General features: G+C 43.0%; 1 protein-coding gene across 3 annotated transcripts in view; it reads right to left on the bottom strand.

Annotated features, from left to right (window-relative positions):
• Nucleotides 1–24970, bottom strand: part of CFAP47 (cilia and flagella associated protein 47) — a 474937-nt gene that overhangs the window by 433895 nt on the left and 16072 nt on the right. For all 3 annotated transcript variants that reach the window (XR_014470467.1, XM_083174330.1, XM_083174331.1), the window contains exons 5-10: nt 12394–12532; nt 10607–10832; nt 6846–6982; nt 5474–5610; nt 4749–4984; nt 777–966 (exon numbers count right to left, since the gene is read on the bottom strand). Coding sequence is in view for 2 of the 3 variants with exons in the window: in XM_083174330.1 (XP_083030456.1) it covers nt 777–966; nt 4749–4984; nt 5474–5610; nt 6846–6982; nt 10607–10832; nt 12394–12532 (1065 nt within the window). In the remaining variant the exon portion in view is untranslated. The remainder of the gene's footprint in view (nt 1–776; nt 967–4748; nt 4985–5473; nt 5611–6845; nt 6983–10606; nt 10833–12393; nt 12533–24970) is intronic.

The raw sequence follows: 24970 nt of genomic DNA, 5'->3' as shown, positions 1-24970 counted from the left end.
TCCCACCATTCGAATGCGGTAATCCGCTGAACAAACGGACAGCGAATGGATGTTTTAGGTGAACACCTCCTCCTTCTGTGGGACCCTCCCTCATCCTCCGATGGTCGCCGACCATCGAATGATGGACCGAGTGGTCAGGCAGCACCGAGTGCTCCAGACCACTTGAACATTTTTCCGAATGAAAGCATGGATATGGGCGGCCAGCTGACATCCGGCTATGTCAGCTGTCCGCCCCCCACATGTGCATCACGGCCGGATTACCATATGTACGTCCAGCGTTTTCATGGGCACGCCCATGAAATGTGGGGCGTATGCATATGGTAATGAGCCCAAACAGCCCTTCACGTCCCTCTCCACCCCCTGCTTGGATGGTTCCATACGATCATTTCCTGCACGGAACTCAAGCCATGTTCGTACATGTGAGGCATTCTCACATGCGCAGATACACCTCCGCACATGTGCAAACACCAACCATCGGCCGTCCATCCGCATTCCGAGCCATCCGACTCAATCAGAATAAGGGCCATAGTGACAAATTTGGAAACTATTTGAGTATCATGCACATAATAATGTAGATAATCGTGAAACATAAAAGAGCTGATGAGTTTGCCAAGAGATGTGATATCAAATGAGAAAAGAATAGGGTTCTTTAAATTTAGAGCTATATGATATATACAATAAAAGGCACATTATTACTTTCAAGTGATAATATAGCTGTATGTAATCAATCGAAATACCAAAGATTATCACTTGAAAAAGAATTTAAAAGTACTCACCGGAGTTAACTTTCATGACGATTTTCTTCGTTAAGGGTTTGCAGACCGCTATAAAACTAAGCTTTCTTTGATGAAAGACTTTCATTTTCAAAGGCATCAAATTATCATCTGATATGGAACCCGAAATATCTACGATTTGTTTCGCATTAAACGTTCCTACTTGATGTGGTATAAATGAAAACATCACATCCTAGCAACCAAAATGGACAGAGCAATAATATTAGATACAAAAGAGACACTAAAAGTATTGATTGCAGTATTATTCCAACTAAAACTTGCTCTTATGGAAATGTCTTCAATTGCAGAGCTTTTAGCTACAGACAGACATAAATGTTAGCAATCTAAAGGGTAGAAAAAAAGGGCAGAACACTATTTTTAAAACAATTTACTTAAATACCGCTTCTTAATTTCTAGTCTACGGTAACATCTGAAAACCATGTACTAAACTTTTGCAATTTAATTTGTATTGTATATTTATTGTAATCGAGTGAGTACATTTTTGTTCACGAAATATGGTTAAACTATTACATTTTGTTTCACGTGTCTATGAATAATGATTTATGTTGCTTCATTATATGAATAAGAAGTGAGATTTCAAACATTTTAATTTCAGGAAGATTGTTTAAATTCATTATCTGCATGCAAACAAATCCCTCCTCGAGTTGATAATGTTTAAAATGTGATGTGCTATTCACAGCTGAGTAAGAAAACATAAAGGTTCTCAGATTAAGGAGCAAGATCAGCTAAATGTAGCAAATCTGTAAATGAACAAAACAAGTTGTCATGCAAGGGGTTCAAATGTAAATCTTGCATTTAGGAAAATACTGACTGTTTTTGCATACTGGGTCTAATTCCGATGTGGTTGCTCTACCAATTGTTGTTGTCATCATTTGTCATATGCAGTTGCTTGCGACTTTATGCTAACATTGGCAAAAGCAAATTTTAAAACAGGGTCCCCTACTGCTGTTCTATCTGACAGCATGCAATGGCTAAAATATCAGTACTGTCATTGTAAAACTGGTCATGTCACAGATTCTAAGGTCCTCTGTAGATATGCAGGGAAAGCTGCTCTCTTGGGGTGCAGATGACTCTCCAGTAGCAAGTAAGAGCACAACTGGTAATTTGAACAGCCATGACACACTTCCAATCACAATTCCCATCCCCAAATGATGTTACTCACTGCAACCACCCTCGTAATTCACTCATAGGCCCTTATTCGTGTTGAATCGGACATATGCGTATTTCAGACAGGAACTGAGTGTTCTTAGCCCCGCCTACCATACGGATCACTCACACCATCCAAACAGCCCTTTACGCCCTTCTCCACTCCCTGCTCGGATTGTTCCGTACGATCATTTTCTGCACGGACCTCACGCAGTGTTTATACATGTGAGGCGTTCGCACATGCGCAGATATGCCTTTGCACATGCGCAAACACCAACCATCAGTTGTCCGACCGCACTAGGAGCCATCCGAATCAATCAGAGTAAGGGCCATAGTCCTTAATGTCACATAGCTTACCACTTTGGAATTACATGGGCTAATCAATGACTATACAGAACCCAACCTGTGCAATTAAAAATTTTCAGCCATCGGGCCATGTATATTTAAGGGAGAAGCACAGCGGTGAGCACCGGGAACAGATCCAGCAGATTGAAGAGGAATCAGATTTTCAGCTAAGAAAACTAATGCCTCTTTAGGTGGAAACAGCTTAAATGGAGCCAGAGTAGTCTGATGACAGGGTGGGAATGGTGAAAACCTCAAGAAAAAAATAACATGATGCCAAAACACTTAAGAAGACTGCATTGGATCACTAGGGCCCTTATTCTGGTTGGTGCGGATATGTCCGCGTACATTCGTTCCGCCGATGTTTTGTGTCTGCGCATGTGCAGAGGCATATCTGCGCATGTGCGAAAGGGACATACGTCCAAATTTCGCATGAATTGTTTACACTACGAACAGGGGGAGGAGAGGGGCGTGAAGGGCTGTTTGGCCTCATTAACATATGCATACGCCCCGCGTTTCATGGGCGTTCCCATGAAAACGCTGGGCGTACGTATGGTAATGCGTCCGTGACGCACGTGTAGGGGGCGGACATATGACATTGCCGGATGTCAGCTGCCCGCCCAGATCCCTGCTTTTGCACGGAGAAATGCCTGAGTGGTCTGAGCTCGCGGGAGCTGCCTGACCGCTCGGTCCTGCATTCGATGGTATGCGACCATCGAATGATGGGGTAGGTTCCCAGAGATGGAGGAGGTGTATACATGAGAAATCCACTCGTGCTCCATGCGGTCAGCGGCTTACCGCATTTGGACGGAGTGAGCGATCCGTACGGAAGGCGGGGTTTAGGACGCACGGTCCTGCCCGCATATTCGGCTCCAGCCGCACAGACCAGAATAAGGCCCTAGGTACCAGTGCATTACTGGCAACCCCTGTAGTAATTACAAGCCACACTTTTCACATAAAAATGTGCAGTGCATAGTAGTCAACCTAAAGGAATAGCACCTATTTAGTGCTACATTGGATAATTTGTTTATTTGAATACCCCATTATCCTACATGTAGATATCACATAGTAAGGCCCTTATTGAAGGTAGCCTATGAAGATTGTTATCTGATTGTTGATATCTGGTCTCTTTATTAGATCTGATGTAATTGCCATTTATCTAAAGGTGCCCATACATGTTGCATTTTTTGTACGATGCACGCTCCCGTACACATCCCATCACACAGCTCAAAAAGTATGTGCTGTACATACTTTTTGAACTTGATCACGTCGTATTGCACGCAAATTGCACGTGATGCGATGCGCTCTAGTCCATAACGCATACAATTATTGTACCGTATATGGGCACCATCATATTGTATTTTTTTAGATAAACTGTAACTGGTCATGTAGTTGTTATCGTTATAGCCAATCTGTTTGCATTGTTGTTATAAATGTTAGGCCAGTCGGGTGGTTAACACTAGTTAATATCTAGTTAGGCACATGTTTTGGATGGTATAGTTGTGTATTCCAGGAGAACAAGAAACAAGTCAGGAGGGTTCACCATGTAAACGACAGAGCATTTCCTTGGTTAATATCACTTTCCCTTATAGTGTTTGAGGCATTGCAGATAAAAATGGATGTCTACGGTGCTTAGAACCATTTATGACATTATAAAAGGCATCATGGTCCAAGACATGAACCCTACAGATGGTGTCATGGTCCAAGAGTTCCAATGGTTTAATAAGTAAAGATGATGTGTTTATTGTCTCCATATTCCTATTGAACTGCATTTCAGAACTGACCACAACCAGTACACAGTGTCCTGAAGGTAATTAGGTGTGAACAGTGATTACCTTATTCACTTCCCAATCAAGATGAAGCAATGTAAAGGATTTTTTTTTAGGAAGTTTAGTGTTTTGAAAAATATAAGAACAAATGCAATACTGGAGACGGTTGTCTATGAATAAGTACTTTTTTATTATTATATTCGACTAAGAGGTCTATTATTTAATAAGCCGTGGAGAAAGATAAAGTGGACCGAGAAAAAGGTCACAGCCAGTTAGCCTCTAACTGTCATTTTACAGGAGCTAGTTAGTTAGGACTTTATCTCTATCCAATTTATTTCCTCTAATTAGATCCCTAATTGATGTACATTAGTCTTAATTAAGTTTGCGGAATTTAATAAGTAAGCATGCTAATGTTACTTTTATCTTAATATAGGACTTAACATTTGTTCTCAGCAATAAAAGTTGTTTATTTACTATGAAAGCATATTGTATATCCCTCCAGACTTTAAATTTGTTATTTTATTTCACTTCACGTTGCTGCAACTAATATCAATAGCCAACATGATGTGTCCAGTTAATTAGTATGTATGAAGAACAACCACAAATACATGTTTTACAGATTTGCTATTTCCAATGCAGCTTTATCTTGCACAGTAATACATTGCAACATTACAGATTTAGACAAATGTTTTTGTACCTGGGAATGTCCTGGTTCTAGCTTTCCATTAGCTGGAGAAATATGAAAATGAGAAATCTTGCGAAAGCTAAACACCACGGGGAGGAACGGAGATTCATTTTTTAGTGAACAAAGAATATTGATCCTTTCACCAATCAAGCATTCCTTAAAATTGAATACTGTTCCTGGACTGAATGCTAATGTGACAGGGAAAGCAGAGGCGGTAACAGCCAATTCCACGTGGCGTTTGTTTTGTCCTGTGAAAAAGAACAAGGAAAGCAGCTAATTACAATAGGTTAAAACAACAACATTTTAATATTTCAGACTACATTAACCCCTTTACTGCTGATGTTTTTATCACCCATGTGTTGAGCCTACTTTGGCACTTTTTGGAATGGGCATATTCAAACATAGAAATCAATATTTTTTATATAGTATCCATGAAAATTTTACACTCATTAATTACTAAGAACAATTAATTTACTATTTTCAGAAGACTTTGAATTTTCGGTAAAATATAATGTGCTAAGTGGTTCGCCCCTGCACTACATGGTTGGCACTGCAGCCACCGCCGCCTATCACTGTTTAGAAAGTGAGGGAAAGCTAGAACATTGTCCAAAACATTGTACTTTACTAAAATGAGCAACCATTTATTCATACATATTAATGCAGAGAGGTAGCTGAGAACCGAGCAGAATTAGCAGGACACCACTTACTAAATATAATATCACAAAGATGAGGCCTACCTTTATTATCCATTCTGCTATCTGCACCTGATTGGAGGAATGCATCTTTGTTTCCATCTACTGGTTCAAATCTCATAAAGAGAGCATAGTCCAGCCGAGGAGGAATCTCACATGTTTTGACGTCTTTGTGTAACTGCCTGAAATAGTGTTTTTGATTTTATTGCAAAGACAATAATATATATTTGAAATAAATAAGTTAAAAACCATTGCAGCCTACACATAAAATAAAAACTAGGGCACTATTTGCACAATAAACAAAATAGTAGATGCTGATTGAAATCTGTAGGGTGACTATACATTGTAATACAAACAGAACCTTAATTTGCTGTGCAATTCATTAGCAAATAAAGGTCTCTAAAGATCCTTCACATTTTTGTCGATAAACTAATACCTGTTTTATAGATGTGTTTCCATACATAGAACCCTCAAAATGACAAGCATCACAAAATGCCTAGTGGAAATAAGCAGATATATTAGATGTCATTTGCATGACATCTTTTTTTCACCCCAAAATGTGTAGTAGTCGCCATGAAAGCGGGGCAAGGTCATTTTCTGGGGGCATGGACTAATCATGGGATGCATGGTAATGCCCACTTATGCAAATTGATGTTTTCAAAAAGTATTTTCCGGGCACGTTTTTTGGGGCATCAGCCACGGACAAATCTAGACCGGACGTGATCAGTATGATCAGGTAAGGAAGAACCCGGGCTTATGGAGACTTGGGTACAGCTAATTTGTACCCCCCTTGCAGCAGTAGCAGTCGCAAAGCAATGTGACTAAGATGCATCATCTGGAAAAAAGGTACGGAAACAAACCGTGGTCTCTGCATATCAGAATTTCATTCACAGACCCGGCTGCATATAGATAAACAAGTGTTTCATATCAATGGAATCAGGGCTGTCTCCTTGCACGCCTAGCCGCATTGTATAGTGATTAATTTTGTATAGTGATTAATGCATTCTTTGAGAGAAGAAAAAGGCACCAAGTGCTAGCAGTGGATGGTACTTGGCGCACCGAGAGTGGAAGCTTGGCACAACTGCGGCAATATTGGATGAGGACACATTTGTAATTACTATTCGCAGGAATAGGGGATTTCGCTTTGGGGCATTTTATCATTCTTCTCATGCCAGGACAGCTGCAGTGGTAAGTGATTACAATGTCATACTGTTACAACTGATCATAGAACAAGGTAATAGAAATAGCTGAATTGGTACAGTAGGTTATGAGGATTACAGTAAGGAGAAACACTATTGGGTTCTGCAAGCAGTATCCAAAATGGATAGACTATATTATTTCTAGAAAGTATATTTGAACACATTTATTACACTCCATTTTAATGAAACTGTTTATAAAAGATAAATATTGGACTGACTTGGGACTGAAGCATATAGTGACAGTGGTTTTCTGGAAAGGTAACAGGACTCCTTGGTTAGGTAAGCAGGAAAGCAAAGCGGTGGCATCTGTTTGATTATTCCAATTTGTGTAATCCATGTCCTGCAATTCAGTTCCCTGAAAAAAATATATACTGTATATTAAAAGACTATTTTACAAATTCATATGCATAAAAAGCTATTGGTTTACCTAGTAGAGGCAGGCTTTAATCATGGATGCATTGCTTCTTGCTAGTTAATACGATTTTTTGCAATTGAATTGATATTTGCAATTGAAAAGCTACTGGCAGCAGTTCTACAAATATAGACAGTAGTCGCAGCTGGGATTAATAATGTGACCATCAGTCGCAATGGTCATCTTCGATAGCAAGCTACGTAAGTCTCAGTTTACTGACTGATCATTGGAAGCAGCTTGCTTGTGATGCAGTCCTTTTCCTCACCATTACTGGAAAACGACCCCCCCCCCCCCCTGAACACCTCTGCCTGTCAATCAGGCAGAGGCCTCTGCTATAATGTGCTACAATCACAGGAAACTTCAGCAGATTGAGTCCTGTGCATGCTCAATTTCCTAAAAACTGGGAACTGCAGTGCATAAGCCAGGCATGTCCAAACTATGGCCCTCCAGCAGGCATCCCAGAATGCCTTACCATAGTTTTAGCTCCCTAATTGCAACACTCTGGCACGGCATGATGGGACTTGTAGCTTCACAACAGCTGGAAGGCCATAGTTTGGACATGACTGGCATAAGCAATCACTACTGAAGAGGGCCCTATGTCACAGAGCAAGGGGTGGTCCATTAACGCAGAGTAGTAGCTAGGTGTCATGGTGCCCGAAGCAACAGTATGTTTTAGCACCCCCACCCCACCCAGTCATCTTTCCTTCTTATAGTAATGTTCCTTATACATTATGCCACAAAAACTGTAATGCCATAACAGAATATGCCACACAATCTGTAATGCCCATTACACATTATGCCACACACACACACACCGTAATGCCCACACATTATGACCCACACCGTAATGCTTAGTAGACATTATGCCACAAACCGTTATGCTTAAGGAACTTTATGACACACATTGTAATACCCATTGCACATACCACACACCATAATCCTTAATTCCCTTTTATGCCACAAACCATAATGCTTCAGGGTAATGCTTTACACACAATGGTGTCATTATAAATTTTGCACCCCCCATGGTGCTTTAGTTCCACTTACACATAATTCACTCTGTAGTGCTACTTACACGCCTAATGCCCCCTGTAGTGTTGTTTACACATATAATGCCTCCCCTCAGCAGTGCCCCATTACACACATAATGGTCCCAGTAGTGCCACTTACACATATAATGCCCCCTTGTATTGCCAGTGCCTTACACACATAACGCCCCCACTAGTGTTTACAAATATAATTAGTGCCGCTGCCTTACACACATATAACGCCCCAACTCATGCTGCTTAAACAGATAATGCCCCCTCAAGTGGCACTTACCTACACATGCTCGTTGCCAGGGGTAACATGCTCGTTGCCTGAGGTTCCATGCTTGTTTCCTAGGGGGATGACATGCTTGTTGCCAAGAAACATTGGATGCCCATTGCCATAGAGGATTACATTCTTGTAGCTGGGGGGATTACATGCTTGTTGCCAAGAGGAATTACATACTGATTGCCATAGGGGTTACATGCTTGTGGCCAGGGGTTCCGTGCTTGTAGCCAGGGGAGATTACATGCTCGTTGCCCAGGGAGAGCTAAATGTAAGTTGCCCAGGATGAAATAAATGTGTTTATTGCCCGCCCTACCCCTGCCAGATGCTAACTGCCCATCTGCTGCGGAGGCACAGAGTCTCTGACAGCATTAGAAACCCTGTGCCCCTCCAAAGATGGCCACCGCCACAAAGGAGACATCCGCTAGAGGTCCTTTTGCACCTCTAGTGTCTGTCAGTGTGACAGACACAAGAGGTACAGAAGTACCTCTAACATGTCTTCTCTGTGGCGGTGGCCAGAGTGCAGGGTCTCTGTAATGCTGTCAGAGACTCTGCGCCTCTGCAGCGGATGGGCGGTCAGCATCTGGCAGGGGGAAGGGCGGGCAATAAACACATTTATTTACTCCTGGGCAACTCACATTTAGCTCCCCCTGGGCAACAAGCATGTAATCCCCCCTGGCTACAAGCATGGAGCCCTTGGCCATTCTATGGCAATGAACATAGAACCCCTGGCAACAAGCATGTAATGCCCTAAACAGACGCCAACTTCCTGTCAGTCAAATTGCGAAGGGATTGTGATTAGATATTTTCACTATCTTGGCTCACGAATGCGTGCTGCTTAGTGAGCCAACCAGAATCAGGGCCTATATGCAATTCGTCTGTGCCAATTCCTTAAAACACAACATCAATGTGCCTCTTTTTAGCCACATCCTGTAACCTCCCTGTCACTGTCCAGGAACACTCTCACACTTCTGATACCATCAGCCAAATTGAATAGCCTCCGAGTATGCCAGCAGTGTGAGATGCTGGCCGAACTCGTTTCTTTTAAAGGTGTATTCACTTACAAGGTAAAATGTCTTGTAAATGATTGACCCTTTAAAAAAAACCTCAGAGTTCAGATGGCATCCCACAGCGGGTATTGCATTTGGACGCATGCGTCTAAATTTGATCTGCAATACCGGATGAACAAATTTAAGAAATGTGAGCGGTGGGACTAAGGGGGCATACTCATGGGATATTTCATCCCTATTTCTAAGCGATATGACTAGATCTCTTAGAAATTAAGCCCTAGATGACAGCGATGTGCAGTCCCGTGAGTTGCCATTGCCTGACTAGATCTAGACTACATGAAGTCAAGATCTAGTCAGATCAGCAGTGTTCTCACTGGTCAGCACAGGTCACTCAGCAAACATCGCTGGTGCATAGTATGTGTGTCAGCGATGAAGTCGCCCTCAGAAGCAGGCACAGAAAGAAATAACATCAGTCATTTTCGTGATTGGCCCCCTCTATATGAATTATTAATCTGCTTATATATGACTGCAGCTTTATCTGGTGTTTAAGGTCCTGCTTTTTACGTTTAGCTTTTAGGAGGTGCAGAGCTAAATTAGTGGAATCTCTTTGCAAGCAATTATTTCTACTGTAGTGACCCACATTCAATTGTCAGTTAGAAATGTGCAGGCCAAGCAGTCACAGACAAGGATGATACGTGGGGAGAACAGATCATTAATCTAGTTTGGCAGATTCTGTAGAAAGAAAACACACCTGTACAGGCCATGAGGTCTGAACGATTCCCCCTGCCAGTTTCACACACAAAGCAATATGATATATTGCAGTAACAGATACTAGTCCTGACTGATCAGCAATGTACCTGAATGCCCAGATTACATGCACTTATTTTGATTGTTTTAATGTGGGACGAATTATCACAGATACGAAATGTGATTTACAAAAATGTTCCATCCTGACCAATTACATAGTTTAAATGGCTCATGAATAAAGATTACATTTATTTAAAGCATTTGCTACCCACTTACAATTTTATTTTAATTACAATTTTCATTGGCTGTAAAAACTGTTAGTTTAGTTCTTGGTCACGCTCTTCTAGATACAGCATTCAGCTTGGCAAAGTGGCATTCAGAATTATTATACCGTGCACAGAAGCATATGTATTTGTTATCTTTAATACCGTGTATATACAATGTCTATTAAAGTAAAATAAGTTAATCTATAGAATAAAAAAAAAAGCTTAAAACTTACCATGTCAAAACCAATTGCATTATCATCCAGGACAGACACCCAGCTTACTGGCTCAGGACTATTATTGTATATGACTGCTTTGTGAATCTTTGTTGTTCCAAAATAGATAGGTCCAAAATGAATGCACTTTAAAGATTTTCCAGACAAATCTAGTAATTCTATGGTCTGGTTGACTATATTTCCTTTAAATTGCAAGAGCATCTCCTCATGGCCTTGTAATTGAACCCTAAAGTAAAGAAGGCAGCATATAATGTTTTCCAATATAATAGAATAATTATGTACCTATGGTGTGTACACACGGTGCAATATACTCTTCGATTTTGACTAGTCAAAATCAAATCGGTAACGCATAGACATCGGATGGAGATAGAATATGTTTTTAGGCAGGGCCGGTGCAAGGCACCGGAGCGCCCCAGGCGAGTCGGGGTGGGGGCGCCCCGGTGCCGGGGGGGTGTGTACCTGTCCTGCGGCTGTGTATATAAAGCCTGCGGCGGCGGCAGCAGGGGGTCCCTGCAGTCAAGAAATAACGAGCGCTATCCGCCTGGCTACGCGGAAGCGCTTCTGTTGTGAAAACACTGGCCGCACGACGCACGCTGATTGGCTGAATCTCAGCCAATCAGCGTGCGGCCAGTGTTTCCACAACAGAAGCGCTTCCGCGTAGCCAGGCGGATAGCGCTCGTTATTTCTTGACTGCAGGGACAGGTATATACACAGCCGCAGGACAGGTACCCCCGGGGGGGGGGGGGAATGCCGCCCTCCAGTGGCCGGCGCCCTAGGCAAATGCCTAGATTTGCCTAGTGGTGGCGCCGGCCCTGTTTTTAGGCTTTCTATCGATGCCGATGCGCGCTCCCATTCAGCTGAAATCAAAAAGCCAAATAGACAGTGCAGCAATGACTATATAGTGCAGAAAGAATGTAGATAGCATGAATTGTATGTAAATAGCACAGAGCATAGCAATCAAATCTTAAGTCGAATAGCAAAGGAATCTCATTGTGTGTACACACAATTACAGAACAATGCAATAATTTGATACTATAAATCAATCAATCAATAAATATATAGGTAAATCTCATACCACGCCATTTATGACAAAACAGCTGGAAACTGGACAACAGCAGAACTAATCAGAAGCAGTCATTTCAGAGTAGGGTTTAACCAAATCAATTGGCACTAATTCCCCTTTCACATTAAAAATCCACTTCTAAACAGGGTTCTTGAACATGGTATCAAGCCGTATCACAGCTGCACCCATGTCTCCTGCTGTCTGATCCACCGGTGCTTGGAGATGACATCATCCCAAGGTGCAGCTAAACTGCCTCTTTGATCCTTTTAGCATGACCCAGGTTGGTTAACCTGGGTTGCTCCAACCACATTGCAGCCTACTCGGTATAGGCCCATGTTCGATCCTGGTTGCAACCATAGACAGATTATAATGTGCATACCAAATGCAGTCACAAATGCAATGTACATTAAGTACATATAATTATTACTCTGATTGTCAACAAGTAAAAACTAACTGTAAAAAAAGCTTACTTTCTATTTATATTGCCAATAAAAATGTTATTATTGCTCAGATTTGCATAGCTCCTGGTCACTGAGGAAGAGATAGTATTTTGGCGTTAGCCCTTCATATGATGATACCCTTTGTGATCCACAAATCCCCCCCCACCTGCCCAAGGCACCTTACAAATAAACTACATCACTTGTAAATAGCAATAACATCCCCACTATACCAAAACCATGAAATCGAAATGCATTATCTAAATCTCTTATTTTTTTTTACTTACTTTGCAGTTTCCTCAATGACAGTTGGGGTATCAGCACAAATATCCACTCTAATTAACTGCTTGGTTTTTGGCTCTACTATTCCGCTGGAAGGCGATATAGTGATGGGAAGGGTGCCACTGTATTTTACTTTATAAGTACCTAAGAAAATATATATAAAATAAATATTCATAAAGACTGAAAGCTTAAACAATTAGAATTCAATCAATAGAAATAGCTCTGTAAATTTACAGATGTCATCTGCACACAATGAACAAGTGCTCCGTAACATACACACTGTGGGCTTGATTTGAAGCTTGTGACTGCTTTACACTATATGCTCAGTGGCGTAGAAATAGTCCCCGCATAACACCCCCCCCCCCCCCCATGCCACCACCAGGAACTTAGAAGCAAGGGGTGCTAGTGGGCACTGGGAGTCTGCGGGGGCTATTGCTAACAATACGCTGCTCATTGTCAGAGGGTACCTCCCACCTCCATTCGCCACTACCGCTGGTGACCCATCACTCCTGCCAGCAATGAAATTCTTTCTCCCAAAATGTGAGGGAAATTGTTAAAGGTGCAGACGTGACAGATGATGGCAGCGGATGCAGCAAGAACCCCCTACATTGAGCAGGTACCGGCGTGGGGTATTAATAGATATGCTACTGTATATGCTAATACTAGTATCAGCCCTTTCCCTGTTTACATGTGTGAATCTAAATGTGCAAAGCTTAGTATGTTCACTTTGAGTGTCTACAGATGCTGTAATAATACTTGGTACATCTTTGGATGCCACTATTTGGGGGTAATTCAGGTTGGCTTGCAAAGCACATTTAGAACCTGATTCTGGTTTGCTCGGTAAGCTGCAATGTACCAAGCACTGGAGACACCGCCCTGCCACTGATTCCCCTCAGGACCATGAGAGGGGATGTTAAACGAAAACACTGTTTTGGTTGTTTTGTTTATGTGCAGGGTAAACACTGACTGCTTTATTTTTACACTGCAATATACTGTAGATATCAGCTTGATGTACGCACCACACCCAAATTTAACTCTCTCTGCAAATGTTACATCAGCCCCACCTGAAGTGCACATGGTATTATCCATTAGCAATCCAAGAGGTCGATTATGGATTGGATACATAGTAATCCAGATTTGGACCCTGCCCGATGGTTCGAGTTTGCGCATTTGCATTTCTGAGCATGTGCAAACCCTGAGTTGCTCACTTGCCGGGCAGTTCACAGAGGTGAGGGAAGGATGGGGGCTGTGGTGGCACTGGCTGTTCCCATGGGTACATGGGTGGGCTGATGCCTGCCAGGGGCAGCGGCTGACGTCACATGACATCAGCTGCCCAGCCCTGTCTTCATTTGATGGCCAGAGACCATGGAATGGTTTCTCCTGTAGTGGCGGCAGCTTACCAAGTCAACCAGAATCAGGCCCCAAATGTGCTTTGTTAGCCAACCCGAATCACCCCCTTTATGTATACCGTAAGTCACATAGAAACACAGACAAAAACATTTAGACATGAAAACAGTATTATTTACTGAGAAATCCTTGCACATAAAAAAGATGTACACAAGAAAAAACAGGTGTCTTGTGATGTATTATACTGAGCACATAAGTCAGGGGTATAATCTGTGTGATCTGTAGCCTCACTGTGGACATCAAGCGGTGAATAGATGTGTGCCTGTCAGTGAATATATCAATCCAGAACTGAGTGTATCCGTATGGAGCTCTCTGGGTGACAGAACTAAGCTGAGTATATACTATCCATTTACTAACTAATTTCATATTCTTTATCTTAACTGTTTTATTGTAACATTTTGTGTCAGTTCCATTTTAACTGTTTTGCTTTCCAGAGCTTGATGTATGTAGGGAATGTAGTCAAACCTCTAGAAAACAAAAGTATGTTTTGAGGTTTGCCCACATTTTTGGTGTTGATGTAACCACACAAAAACCTATTAGTTTCACCAGTGTGTGCATTTACACATGGTGGAAGCATCAAATGTGCATGCTTTAGGAGAATGCAATATTACTCGATCCACATGAACCCTTTTTATAACAGTACAAAAACCAAGAAAAGGATATTTTGACTGTTGAGCACTTTAAATAACACACCTTGCAGCCTTTTCCCACAAAAAAAGGAGGAAACACCAACTCCTTAGCATGTACCAAAGAAATGACAAGTGGGGGGAAAAGGCGCTGGGGTGATAAACGATGTTCAGAAACTATAAACTTTGATTTTCTCAAAGTAAATGGCAATTTTTATTTTTACAATTTCTAAAAACAACAGTAATAATATCGGACAGTAGGCACTTTTAAAGCTGTGACGCATATACGGATAAAAAAATCCCAAAAGATGGGAGACCACACCCTAAAAAGGTGCTGTGGTGGACTTATGCCTAGAGGAAAGTGTAGAAGCCGAGCTGTTATGCCCGGCACCACCGCAGAAAGTTTTGTCCCCACAAAGTGCCGGTGCAGTAAATTGTCTGTGCTTATAAAGTGTCCGTGGAGTAAAGTGTCCTCGTTTCGGAGACCAAATTCTCTTTCCAAACCTGAGGAAGGAGAATTAGGTCTACGAAACGCGGTGATTGGACAAAAGAATTGGGACCAGCACGGGAAGATTATTTTTTTACATTTGTGACTAGAATAATAGATTGGATGGTGGGGGGGGGGGGGGGGGGGTAACATATCTAACATAGAACATATCATAAGCATTGGACTGGGTTATAAAATACTTATTATTAGTGTTCATTCTAGCACCCTGAACCTTTCAGAATCCATGCAGTTCCTCTTTCCTGTCTAGGCTGTCTGTTTTGGTGCTTCCAGTACAGTCTGGTCTTTATTGAGATACAGGCCACAGTAATAAAGACACCACAGCAGACAGCGACAACACAGGCCGGAAAGAGGAACTGCATGGAAGGAAATGTTATCAGTGGAGTACCCCAGGGATCTGTGTTTGGAACTTTAATATCATTTGGTGACATTGCAAAGGTATTCAATGAAATATTCTTTTTTTTACAGATGACACAAAGATATACCACAGGGTAGACACACTAGGAAGGGTAAAACAAATGATTGAGGATCTGGGTAGCCTTGTGGAATCCGTTAGCACTGCAATTCCCCAGTGGGCCGTTGAAGCCCCAGTCTGACAATAACCACCCGTTTGTCACTATAGTATCACCCACAAAGCCCTGTGTTCTGTGCAGCTTCACCACTTGTATGCCCCTAGTATAATAAAATAGTTTTTAGATTCATTTTACATGTGAACCGCAATTGTTACATGCACATTGTTGAGCGATTTAAAAAAAAAGGGGTACTTGTTTCCTAGAACGGCGCCTACTAAGTTATTTGCTTAGTGGGGTATTCTGCGTAGGGAAATCGCATTGCATCCATGGGCCATTTCAGTGCCGTGCGATGCGATTTTTTCATGCATTAGGTATACAATAATATGATTGTATGTCATAAAATGAGGTTTAACACCCCCCCCCCACACACACACACACACACACACACACACACACACACACTATCCACGCCACCCCGAAACGTGGCGAGCACAGCGAGCCCCCCGAGGGGCGGCAGTATGCGTCCTCCGACCTTTTCATACCCCCACTATCCACGTCGGCATGGAGTTGATTATATATAGTGTGGCGAGCGCAGCGAGTCACCGAGGAATACATGTAAAGTTATCCACGTCCCCTTGTATAGCTAATGTAATGCCATCGCACACCCTATAAAATCGCATGCGATCGCATGCGATTTTGCGGGAGGTGCGATGTGATCCCCTGGGTCACACAGAGTGGTGAATAAATTCCATAAAAAAATTGCACTGCACTAAAATGACCCATGCGATGCGATGCGATGCAATTTCCCTACGTTTGCGTACGTAGAAAATCTGGGAGCCGTTCTAGGAAACAAGTACCAAAAAAGGCAATGAATTCTGCATACTCACAAACATACTTTAGGGTGACAGTGATGTACTAAATGGCTATTGTGCCTGAAGTTTCCGAATTACACAGAAATAAACCCATTTCTGCAAACCAATTAGCTTGCTGTATATTATGCATATTAATCTATTTGCATTAAGCAGTAGTTTACAGGAAAAAAATAAATTGTACATTTGAACTTAACTAAGACTGAAAGCTTAAATGACAATGTGCCAAACATGTAATAGCATTCAGGAGTGAAGTGACAGATTTATAATTTTAATGTCATTAAAGCATTGATGCTTTAATGACAGTACACAGGCTCAATGTTGAAAAATGAACTATGGCAGATTTGACAATGACACAGATTCATTCACACTGGGACCAATATTTGGGGTATGCGCATGCACGGCTGGGGCCGGCGGCGGCAGATAGTCGCGCCCATGGGAAAGTCAGCTGCCCACCCACTTCTTCCTGAGGGTGCACGCAAATCTAACTGAACTGAGAGTCACTTAGATAAGCGTGCACGTTCCACATCATTCCGCAAATTTCGGGGGGTTGTGGGTGGGGGAGGGGTGCCAGCGAATTTCCCATACTCTCTATCTATCTCTGTGATCCCTCTCCATCTCTCTGCAATCCCCCTCTCTGTCTCTCTCTCTGCAACCCCTCCCTCTCTCTCTCAATCTCTATCTCTCTGCGACCCCTCTCTCTCTCTCTCTCTCTCTGTGACCCCTCTCTCTCTATCTCTCTGCGACCCCTCTCTCTCTATCTCTCTGCGACCCCTCTCTCTCTATCTCTCTGCGACCCCTCTCTCTCTATCTCTCTGCGATCCCTCTCTCTCTATCTCTCTGCGATGCCTCTATCTCTCTGCGATGCCTCTATCTCTCTGCGATCCCTCCCTCTCTCTGCGATCCCTCCCTCTCTCTCTCTGCGATCCCTTCCTCTCTCTGTCTGCGATCCCTTCCTCTCTCTGTCTGCGATCCTTCCCTCTATATTTCTCTGCGATCCCTCCCTCTCTATCTCTCTGCGATCCCTCCCTCTCTATCTCTCTGCGGTCCCTCCCTCTCTCTGCGGTCCCTCCCTCTCTCTGCGGTCCCTCCCTCTCTCTGCGGTCCCTCGCTCTCTCTCTGCGGTCCCTCGCTCTCTCTCTGCGGTCCCTCGCTCTCTCTCTGCGGTCCCTCGCTCTCTCTCTGCGGTCCCTCGCTCTCTCTCTGCGGTCCCTCGCTCTCTCTGCGGTCCCTCGCTCTCTCTGCGGTCCCTCGCTCTCTCTCTCTCTGCGGTCCCTCGCTCTCTCTCTCTGCGGTCCCTCCCTCTCTCTCTCTGCGGTCCCTCCCTCTCTCTCTCTGCGGTCCCTCCCTCTCTCTCTCTGCGGTCCCTCCCTCTCTCTCCCTCTGCTGTCTCTCGCTCTATCTCCCTCTGCGGTCCCTCGCTCTCTCTCCCTCTGCGGTCCCTCGCTCTCTCTCCCTCTGTGGTCCCTCGCTCTCTCTCCCTCTGCGGTCCCTCGCTCTCTCTCCCTCTGCGATCCCTCTCCCTCTGCGATCCCTCGCTCTCTCTCACTCTGCAATCCCCCTCTCTCTCTCTCTCTCTGCGATCCCTCTCTCCATCTCTCTCTCTCTCTGCGATCCCTCTCTCTCTATTGGTGCGTACACACGGGGGTGATTGCAGCAAATATCGCTGGAAATATGGTAGCTGAGCACTCCCGTTTTCTGCCCGTAGTGATCGCTGGTCGTAGTGATTGCTTGCTCCTGCGACCAGCTGATTTCCACTGCCGGGCTCCCCCGGCAGTTTCTTTTTCATTAGCGACCATCTCTGGTTGCTGATGCAAACGGGACACCGAGCGATATACTGCTCATCGTGAGCGATATATCGCCCCGTGTGTACAGGGCTTATCTCTCTCTGCGATCCCTCTCTCTCCATATCTCTCTGCGATCCATCTCTCTCTGCGATCCCTCTCTCTCTATCTCTCTCTGCGATCCGTCTCTATCTCTCTCTGCGATCCGTCTCTCTCTATGGGCCGCATTTATCAAGTAATATTTGCGGCTAAATCCCCGAAAACACCCAAATGTATTAATGGGGGGAATGCTGCGATTCCCCCCTGCAGCGCCGCCGGCTGCATCCCCTATAGGTTTCTATGGGGGATGTGAAGCTGCCCGATGTATCAACATTGGGCAGCCCGGCTTCGCACCCCTGGGCTATCGCCATTCTGATATGGCGATAGCCCATTGTAGCCTATGGCTACACATCGTACTGCCCACACTGCATCGCACATCGCACTGCCAGGGCAGTGTAGTCAGAGGGGTCAGTGCATAACCACGCATGCACTGACCCCCCGGCTTCCAGGTCAGGGCTTCGCAGGGACGGGCTTCTTTCGGAGCCCTGTCCCTGCGCACTCAAATTTCATACATTTTACAATGCGATCCTGAGCGGTAATATTCTGCCCAGATCGCATTGTAAATGCGATTAATGATAAACGTGCCCCTATCTCTCTCTCTACCCGCAAAGGCAAAAGGGGGTTACTGCTTTTGAGAAGGGCTCCCCCTACCTTCCTTTCCCCCCTACACGGCCCTCAAAAGACTCCACCCCTTTATTGACTCTACCCCTTTTGTAGGGCTGCTTTCCCAGATTTCCCGGGCTGGTTTTCCATCCCAATCCGCCCCTGAGGGGGGGTTCTGGTGGACTCACAAGAGTGAGAATTTGCATCCTTGCGAGTCAACCAGAATAACCCCCTAGGTCCACTCACATGTGTTATTATGAAATTTAAAGATGAAAAAAAAATCATTCCTTGTGCCAATCTCCAGGATGTCATAGGACAACATTGTGAAGTAAAGATATCCTAATTCACTAAAAATTAAAAGAGGTGATGTTGCCCATGGCAACCAATCAGATTGTATAATTTGTCTATTGCATCCTAGAAAATGACAGACAAAATCTGATTGGTTGCTATGGGCAACATTTATTTTTTATTTTTTAAGAAGCTTTAGTAAATTTACCCCTGTGTCTTCTCTTAGGTGTTACTGTGTATGATGTTTAACAACGGGGGAAATTTACTAAGATCGGAGTTCCATTTCAGATGGTATGTTGCAATAGGAAACCAACCAGATACTATCTATTATCTTCTAGAAGGTGCTAAATAAATAAGAAGTAAAATTTGATTGGTTGCCCATAGAATCATGTAAAATAGAACTCCCAATTTAATAAATGTCACCCAGTATGCCTGATGCCCATTTTATACTGTATCAGGAGAAAAATCAGTGCAAGTTATAAACAAAGGGGGTCATTCCGGTTGAGTCTTAAAGCTGCACGCATGCGAATGGATGTTTTTCATCCATTTGCAGCGTTGCATGTGGGGCTGAAATCATTTGATGGTCACCCAACATCGAATGATTTCTTAAGCGTTTGCAAATCGAAGTCACTCTCTGGTGCATGGGAATCCCCCATGAAACGCTGGGCATTCCCTTGGGTGCGACTCGTGCTGGCCACTCCACGCCCCCCACCCACACTGCTCCGTTTGAACGGGCAGGTGACTTTACAAGTCGCAGCGTCCATTCGCAAAGAGAGCCTGCATATGCGCATAGTTATGCTCAGAACCAAAACACCACTTTCCAGCGCGTTCGATCAGAATGACCTCCCAATTATACTTTGTTATGTTATTTTCAAATTTGTAAAATCTTTATTTGTTCTGCCAACAACTGATCCATGTTAAAAGTTCACAACAGTTCAACTATATAAAATAGCATTGGGTTTTCACCGCATTAGTTCAGTTTCACCTCACCATTATCCAGTCTATAGCAATGTCTGTAAAATGATTAGTGCAGTTCATCTATCAGTATCATATTTTATAATTAAATATTGCAACTCATAAAGCACCCACTTTTTTTATAATTCATAGACTGCTATAGCTAGATCCTTTAGACCAAACAAATTATGTAGAAGTGGAACATAGGAATTCCGAAAATGTAAATGAGTCATGCATAAATATCTGAATGTGTATATTTAGATAAATAACGTAATTACTGTCAAATATTCAATTATGGCTCTCCTCTGTTCAGGGAAGACATTTCTCATACGGCGGGAATGTTGCAGACAGATAAGTAAGAATTGTGCCTATAACTGCAATATGAAGATTTCTATCTTATATGGTGACTGGCTTTTGGCAGAAAACCAGGTTGGTCTAGGCTTGAAAATATTTTTTAAATGGCTAATTCTCCTCTAAGAACTGCTCTTATTAAATTGACTTGGGCCACAGACAATTTCAGCCACTACTATGCTTTGGGAACATTGAAACCTAAATAAAATTTTGAGTCAGTCCAGGAAAAAGGGCCTGATCATCAGCCCTGCTAGAGTAAAATCCCACCTTGCAAACTAATGTGCACACAGTGAATGGATGTGTACGGCTAAACATGCATTCACAGCCCAGCGAAAAACCCATTGTAACAGTCTCATCATCGAATGATTTTTACACTGGGCACAAGACATTCTATGAAACTGCCCCGGACTTATTGGCAGTGTGTGAACTCAGCGTCTCCAAACAGTGGCAATCCCAAGATTTTTCCGGGCTTGCCAGACTGGGCACTGAGGCACAGCCCAGAAAATTCTCGGGATTGCCACTGAAGGGGTTAATACTGAGCCCTTCGGTACTCCTGATAGAGGCAGCCTTTTATTCATTATAATTATACAATAACCTGGTGATGTTTTCATATAATACGGTTACAAAAGATGTGGAGGCATTTCCTTTCAAAACAGCAATTTTGTCATAGTGCGGAAAAAGGCAAAGTATATAGTTAAGTAGATTAGAGTGTACTTGGACCAGCAAACTAGCTGTGCTTGGAGTCATCAAGACCTCATCACTGCTTTCGTTTTAATTAAACATTTTTTGTTGGAGCCAAAATACTACCATTCACTGATTTCTTATTATTTCTATTCTGCAGATACCAGAAACAGTATATGGCATTTAGAAACAGCATACAACAATCCTCTTTTATATCAGCTTTAACACTGCCATCTGCTGGATTCAAAGAGCAACAACATCTATCAAATTGAGGGTTCTGAACAGTCAAAAACAGTAAACGTTATACTTAATCCAAAAGACTTGTTCTACGTCTTTATTTAAATGCTTAGTTTTCAGTGTGGTATGGTTTATGCACTTCCCTAATTGTACCCTATTATATTTTAACAATTATCATGCTACAACATTTTTTGTCTAATTGAAACTAAAACCTCTTATCATAATAACATTATATACAGTCACATCCCGTGCTCATAAGATACAGTCTCACAAATTGACAACTTTGTAATTGGGAAAACAATACATATATGTGGTTATCGATTCTACCAAAAATATAATTAGCACCTGTTAGTCCTTGTGTATAAATAAAATAGGATTTATTGTATATTGGTGTACAGTTCAGAGACCTGTGCTTTATCAACTAGTGAAGCCTGTGTCCAAAGAACCAATCATAGGTGTTGGAATGGGTTAAAGGGGGTGGCTCACTATAAAGGGTGAATAAGCACAACATTATCATCTGCCCCATCTTTTCACTGCCCCCTTCGAATTGGGTGTCCCAACTACTAGAGCAGCACCAAACTGACTCACCCTCCACCACATCCCCTCCGCTCTCAACAGTTACAAAATAAAAAAAAAGTCATAGGCAAACACAGAGGGTTTTCAGGTGCCCAGGAACCCCATCACACCAGAGAGAGAATCTGGTTAAGTGGGTTACCGTGATCATTGGACCTAAATTACTGCATTACATAAATTGCATTTTGTTTGGGGGCAGACTACAGTTTGATAAATACTAATCATAATAGTTTGGAAGGAAAAGAGAAAATGACTTGCACAGACTAAAGATCTCAAATTTTATATGTGTAACCAACATAAAGGTGCATAGAGATTTAAATATCATCCATATAATTGTTGGTGGTGCTCCCTAGAGTTATAAGTAACCACAGATAGACAGACAAGAAAAAGATAAGTCTCTTTTTTGGGGGCACTACTTTTTGCTAGTTAAAGTATATATTTTTATTAATATGCGTTAAAAAGACAATGTACTATCCCAGGAGTAACTTAACAAGAAAATAGCAAAAAAACAACAAAAACGAGTGGGAGAAAGCAAATAAAGGTAAGTAAGAAGAAAGAAGAGAAAAAAAAATCCACAATGGAGATCATTGATCACGAAGGCTGATAGATTTAACTTAATCAATCTTTATTCCTTGTTATTTTTTTTGTTTTGCACTTATAAACATTTATGTGTATATATAACCACATAGAAATACAGATATCCAAATGAGGATATCGATATATAGAAAAAATTATTTGCCTCACGTATCCCTCCCTTCACCCACTTCTTTCTTTTTTCTTTTCTTTCTCCTTTTTTTTCTCTTCTTTCTTCTTACTTACCTTTATTTGCTTTCTACCACTCATTTTTGTTGACTTTTTTGCTATTTTCTTCTTACGTTACTCAGGGGCGGGCTGGGCCGGGGGGCAGGGTGCCATATGCCCCCCCGGGCCAGTACATACATGCGGCACTAGGGCCGCTTGTGCTGCGCATGCCTGACAGCCGGGAAGGATCTTCTGCCTGCCTCCCCGGCTGTCAGTGTCAGGATGCGGCCGCTGCTCAGTTCACCTCTGTGTGCAGACGCTTAGGAGGCGGAGGGCTCTGTGAGGGTGGCGGGGCTTAGCTGGGCTCTGTGAAGGGGCGGGGCTTCACTGAGCTTCGTTGAGGGGGCGGGGCTTATTGGGCTGAGCTGGGGGAGACGCTGACAAAATGGTCACTTGCTAGCTGAGCTGACTGCACTGCTGGGTGCAGACTGCAGACAAGCTAGCAGCCTTTGTGATTGTGCAGCTCACACCTTCCTTCCCTCCCACAGTAGCCACAAGATTTATACAGCTGCTGCAGCCCTGGAAAGAGGGATCTTTTAGAGGCAAGGGGTGTATGCAGCTGTACCCCATGCAGTAAGTAAGCTACAGTAAGCTACTGTTTTTGTTAAACTGCCTACACATTAAACAATGGGCCTGATTCAGACATAATCATACAGCTGCCTTTGTCATTGGGCCATTATTGGTAGATGGCGAATGCGCAAGAGTCGCAATGCATATGCGTGACCAGGCAGGGACGGTGCTAGGGTGGTCGGCGCCCTCCTGCAAACTATAAATTTGCACCCTCCCATACTTTACAAAGAGACAATGCTTGCCGAAGGCGAACGTTGAAAAAAGAGTGTATAATGCCCATAGTAGTAGCGCCTCTGATACTTAAAATGTGCCCAGTAACAGCAATGCTGTATCTAGACATTTTGGTGCCCAGTGCCAGAAAAGGAATTGGTGGGCAACACTTAAAAAGGTATAGTGCGCGCCAAAGGCGCGCGAAAAAAATCTACATTACACATCATGCCACACACTGTAATGCCATTACACATTATGCCACACACCGTAATGCCTATTACACATTATGCCAAACACTGTAATGCCTTTTGCACATTATGTCAAACACCGTAATGCCTATGACACATTATACCAAGTCATACTGCCCATTACATATTATGCCACACACCATAATGCCTACTGTATTAGGCATTATGCCACACATTGTAATGCCCATTACATATTATGCCATAATGCCCATTACATATTATGCCTTACACATTATACTGCACACCTTTATGCATAATACACATTATGCCACACAAGTAATTCCTATAACATAGTATATTACACTGTGGGCTTCATTCTAGTTCGATCGGTAAGCTGCAAGGATCGCAGCTTACTGAACAATTGAGATACCCCCACACCAAATACATGCCCCCCTACCCCTGCTGACTCCCCTCCAAAAAAAAAATCCCCTCACATGCCTCCACTGGTGGAGAAATCATTCGATGGTCGCTGACCTTCGAATGATTTCTCCTGGCTTTGCTAATAGAAGTTAGTGGGAACTGATCTTTCTTAGCATGCACCCGGATGAAGACAGGGTCGTGGCTGACATCCAGGCACACATTATCCCATCCACATACCCATGGGTGCACCCATAAAACGCTGGACGTTACCATACCTGCCCCCTACCTGCCCTGATCCTTGCGAATGGTTCGGCGACCATGCAAGTACCTGAAGCCGTTTGCAAAGGGGAGCTGCACATGCGCATAATATACCCTGAATCAGAATGAGGGCCTGTAATGCCTATTACACATTATGCAATGACTGTAATGCCTTTTACATATTATGCCCGATAAGTGCCATCTGTCTACATGATCGTTGCCAGGAGTTACATGCACAGTGCAAAGAGTTGCGTGGTCGCTGCCTGGGATTACATACATATTGGCAGGGGGTACATGTGAATTGCCAGGTTTTTATCCAAACATAAGGTGCAAGAATTCCAATGTTTCGGGGTATATATATATATATATATATATATATATATATATATATATCCATATGTTGGGGATAGCACTCTCCAAAGATATCAACAACTGCCGGGGTGCCATCATCCAGAAAGTCCCAAGAGTTTTAGGTACTTCCAAGTACATGTAGAAAAAATGGAGACACTCACCGGACTTGCTTGGAGCTTATTTTATTCTCACCAGTTTTAGTGCATTTAATGCACTAAAACTGATGAGAATAAAATAAGCTCCAAGCAAGTCCGGTGAGTGTCTCCATTTTTTCTACATATATAAATATATATAC

This window comes from Crinia signifera, chromosome 2 (genome assembly GCF_055691185.1).
Source record: "Crinia signifera chromosome 2, ASM5569118v1, whole genome shotgun sequence".
In the NCBI taxonomy this organism is placed as follows: Eukaryota; Metazoa; Chordata; class Amphibia; order Anura; family Myobatrachidae; genus Crinia; species Crinia signifera.
Note: the sequence above shows the minus strand (reverse complement) of the source record. Positions and strands in the feature narration are given on the sequence as shown.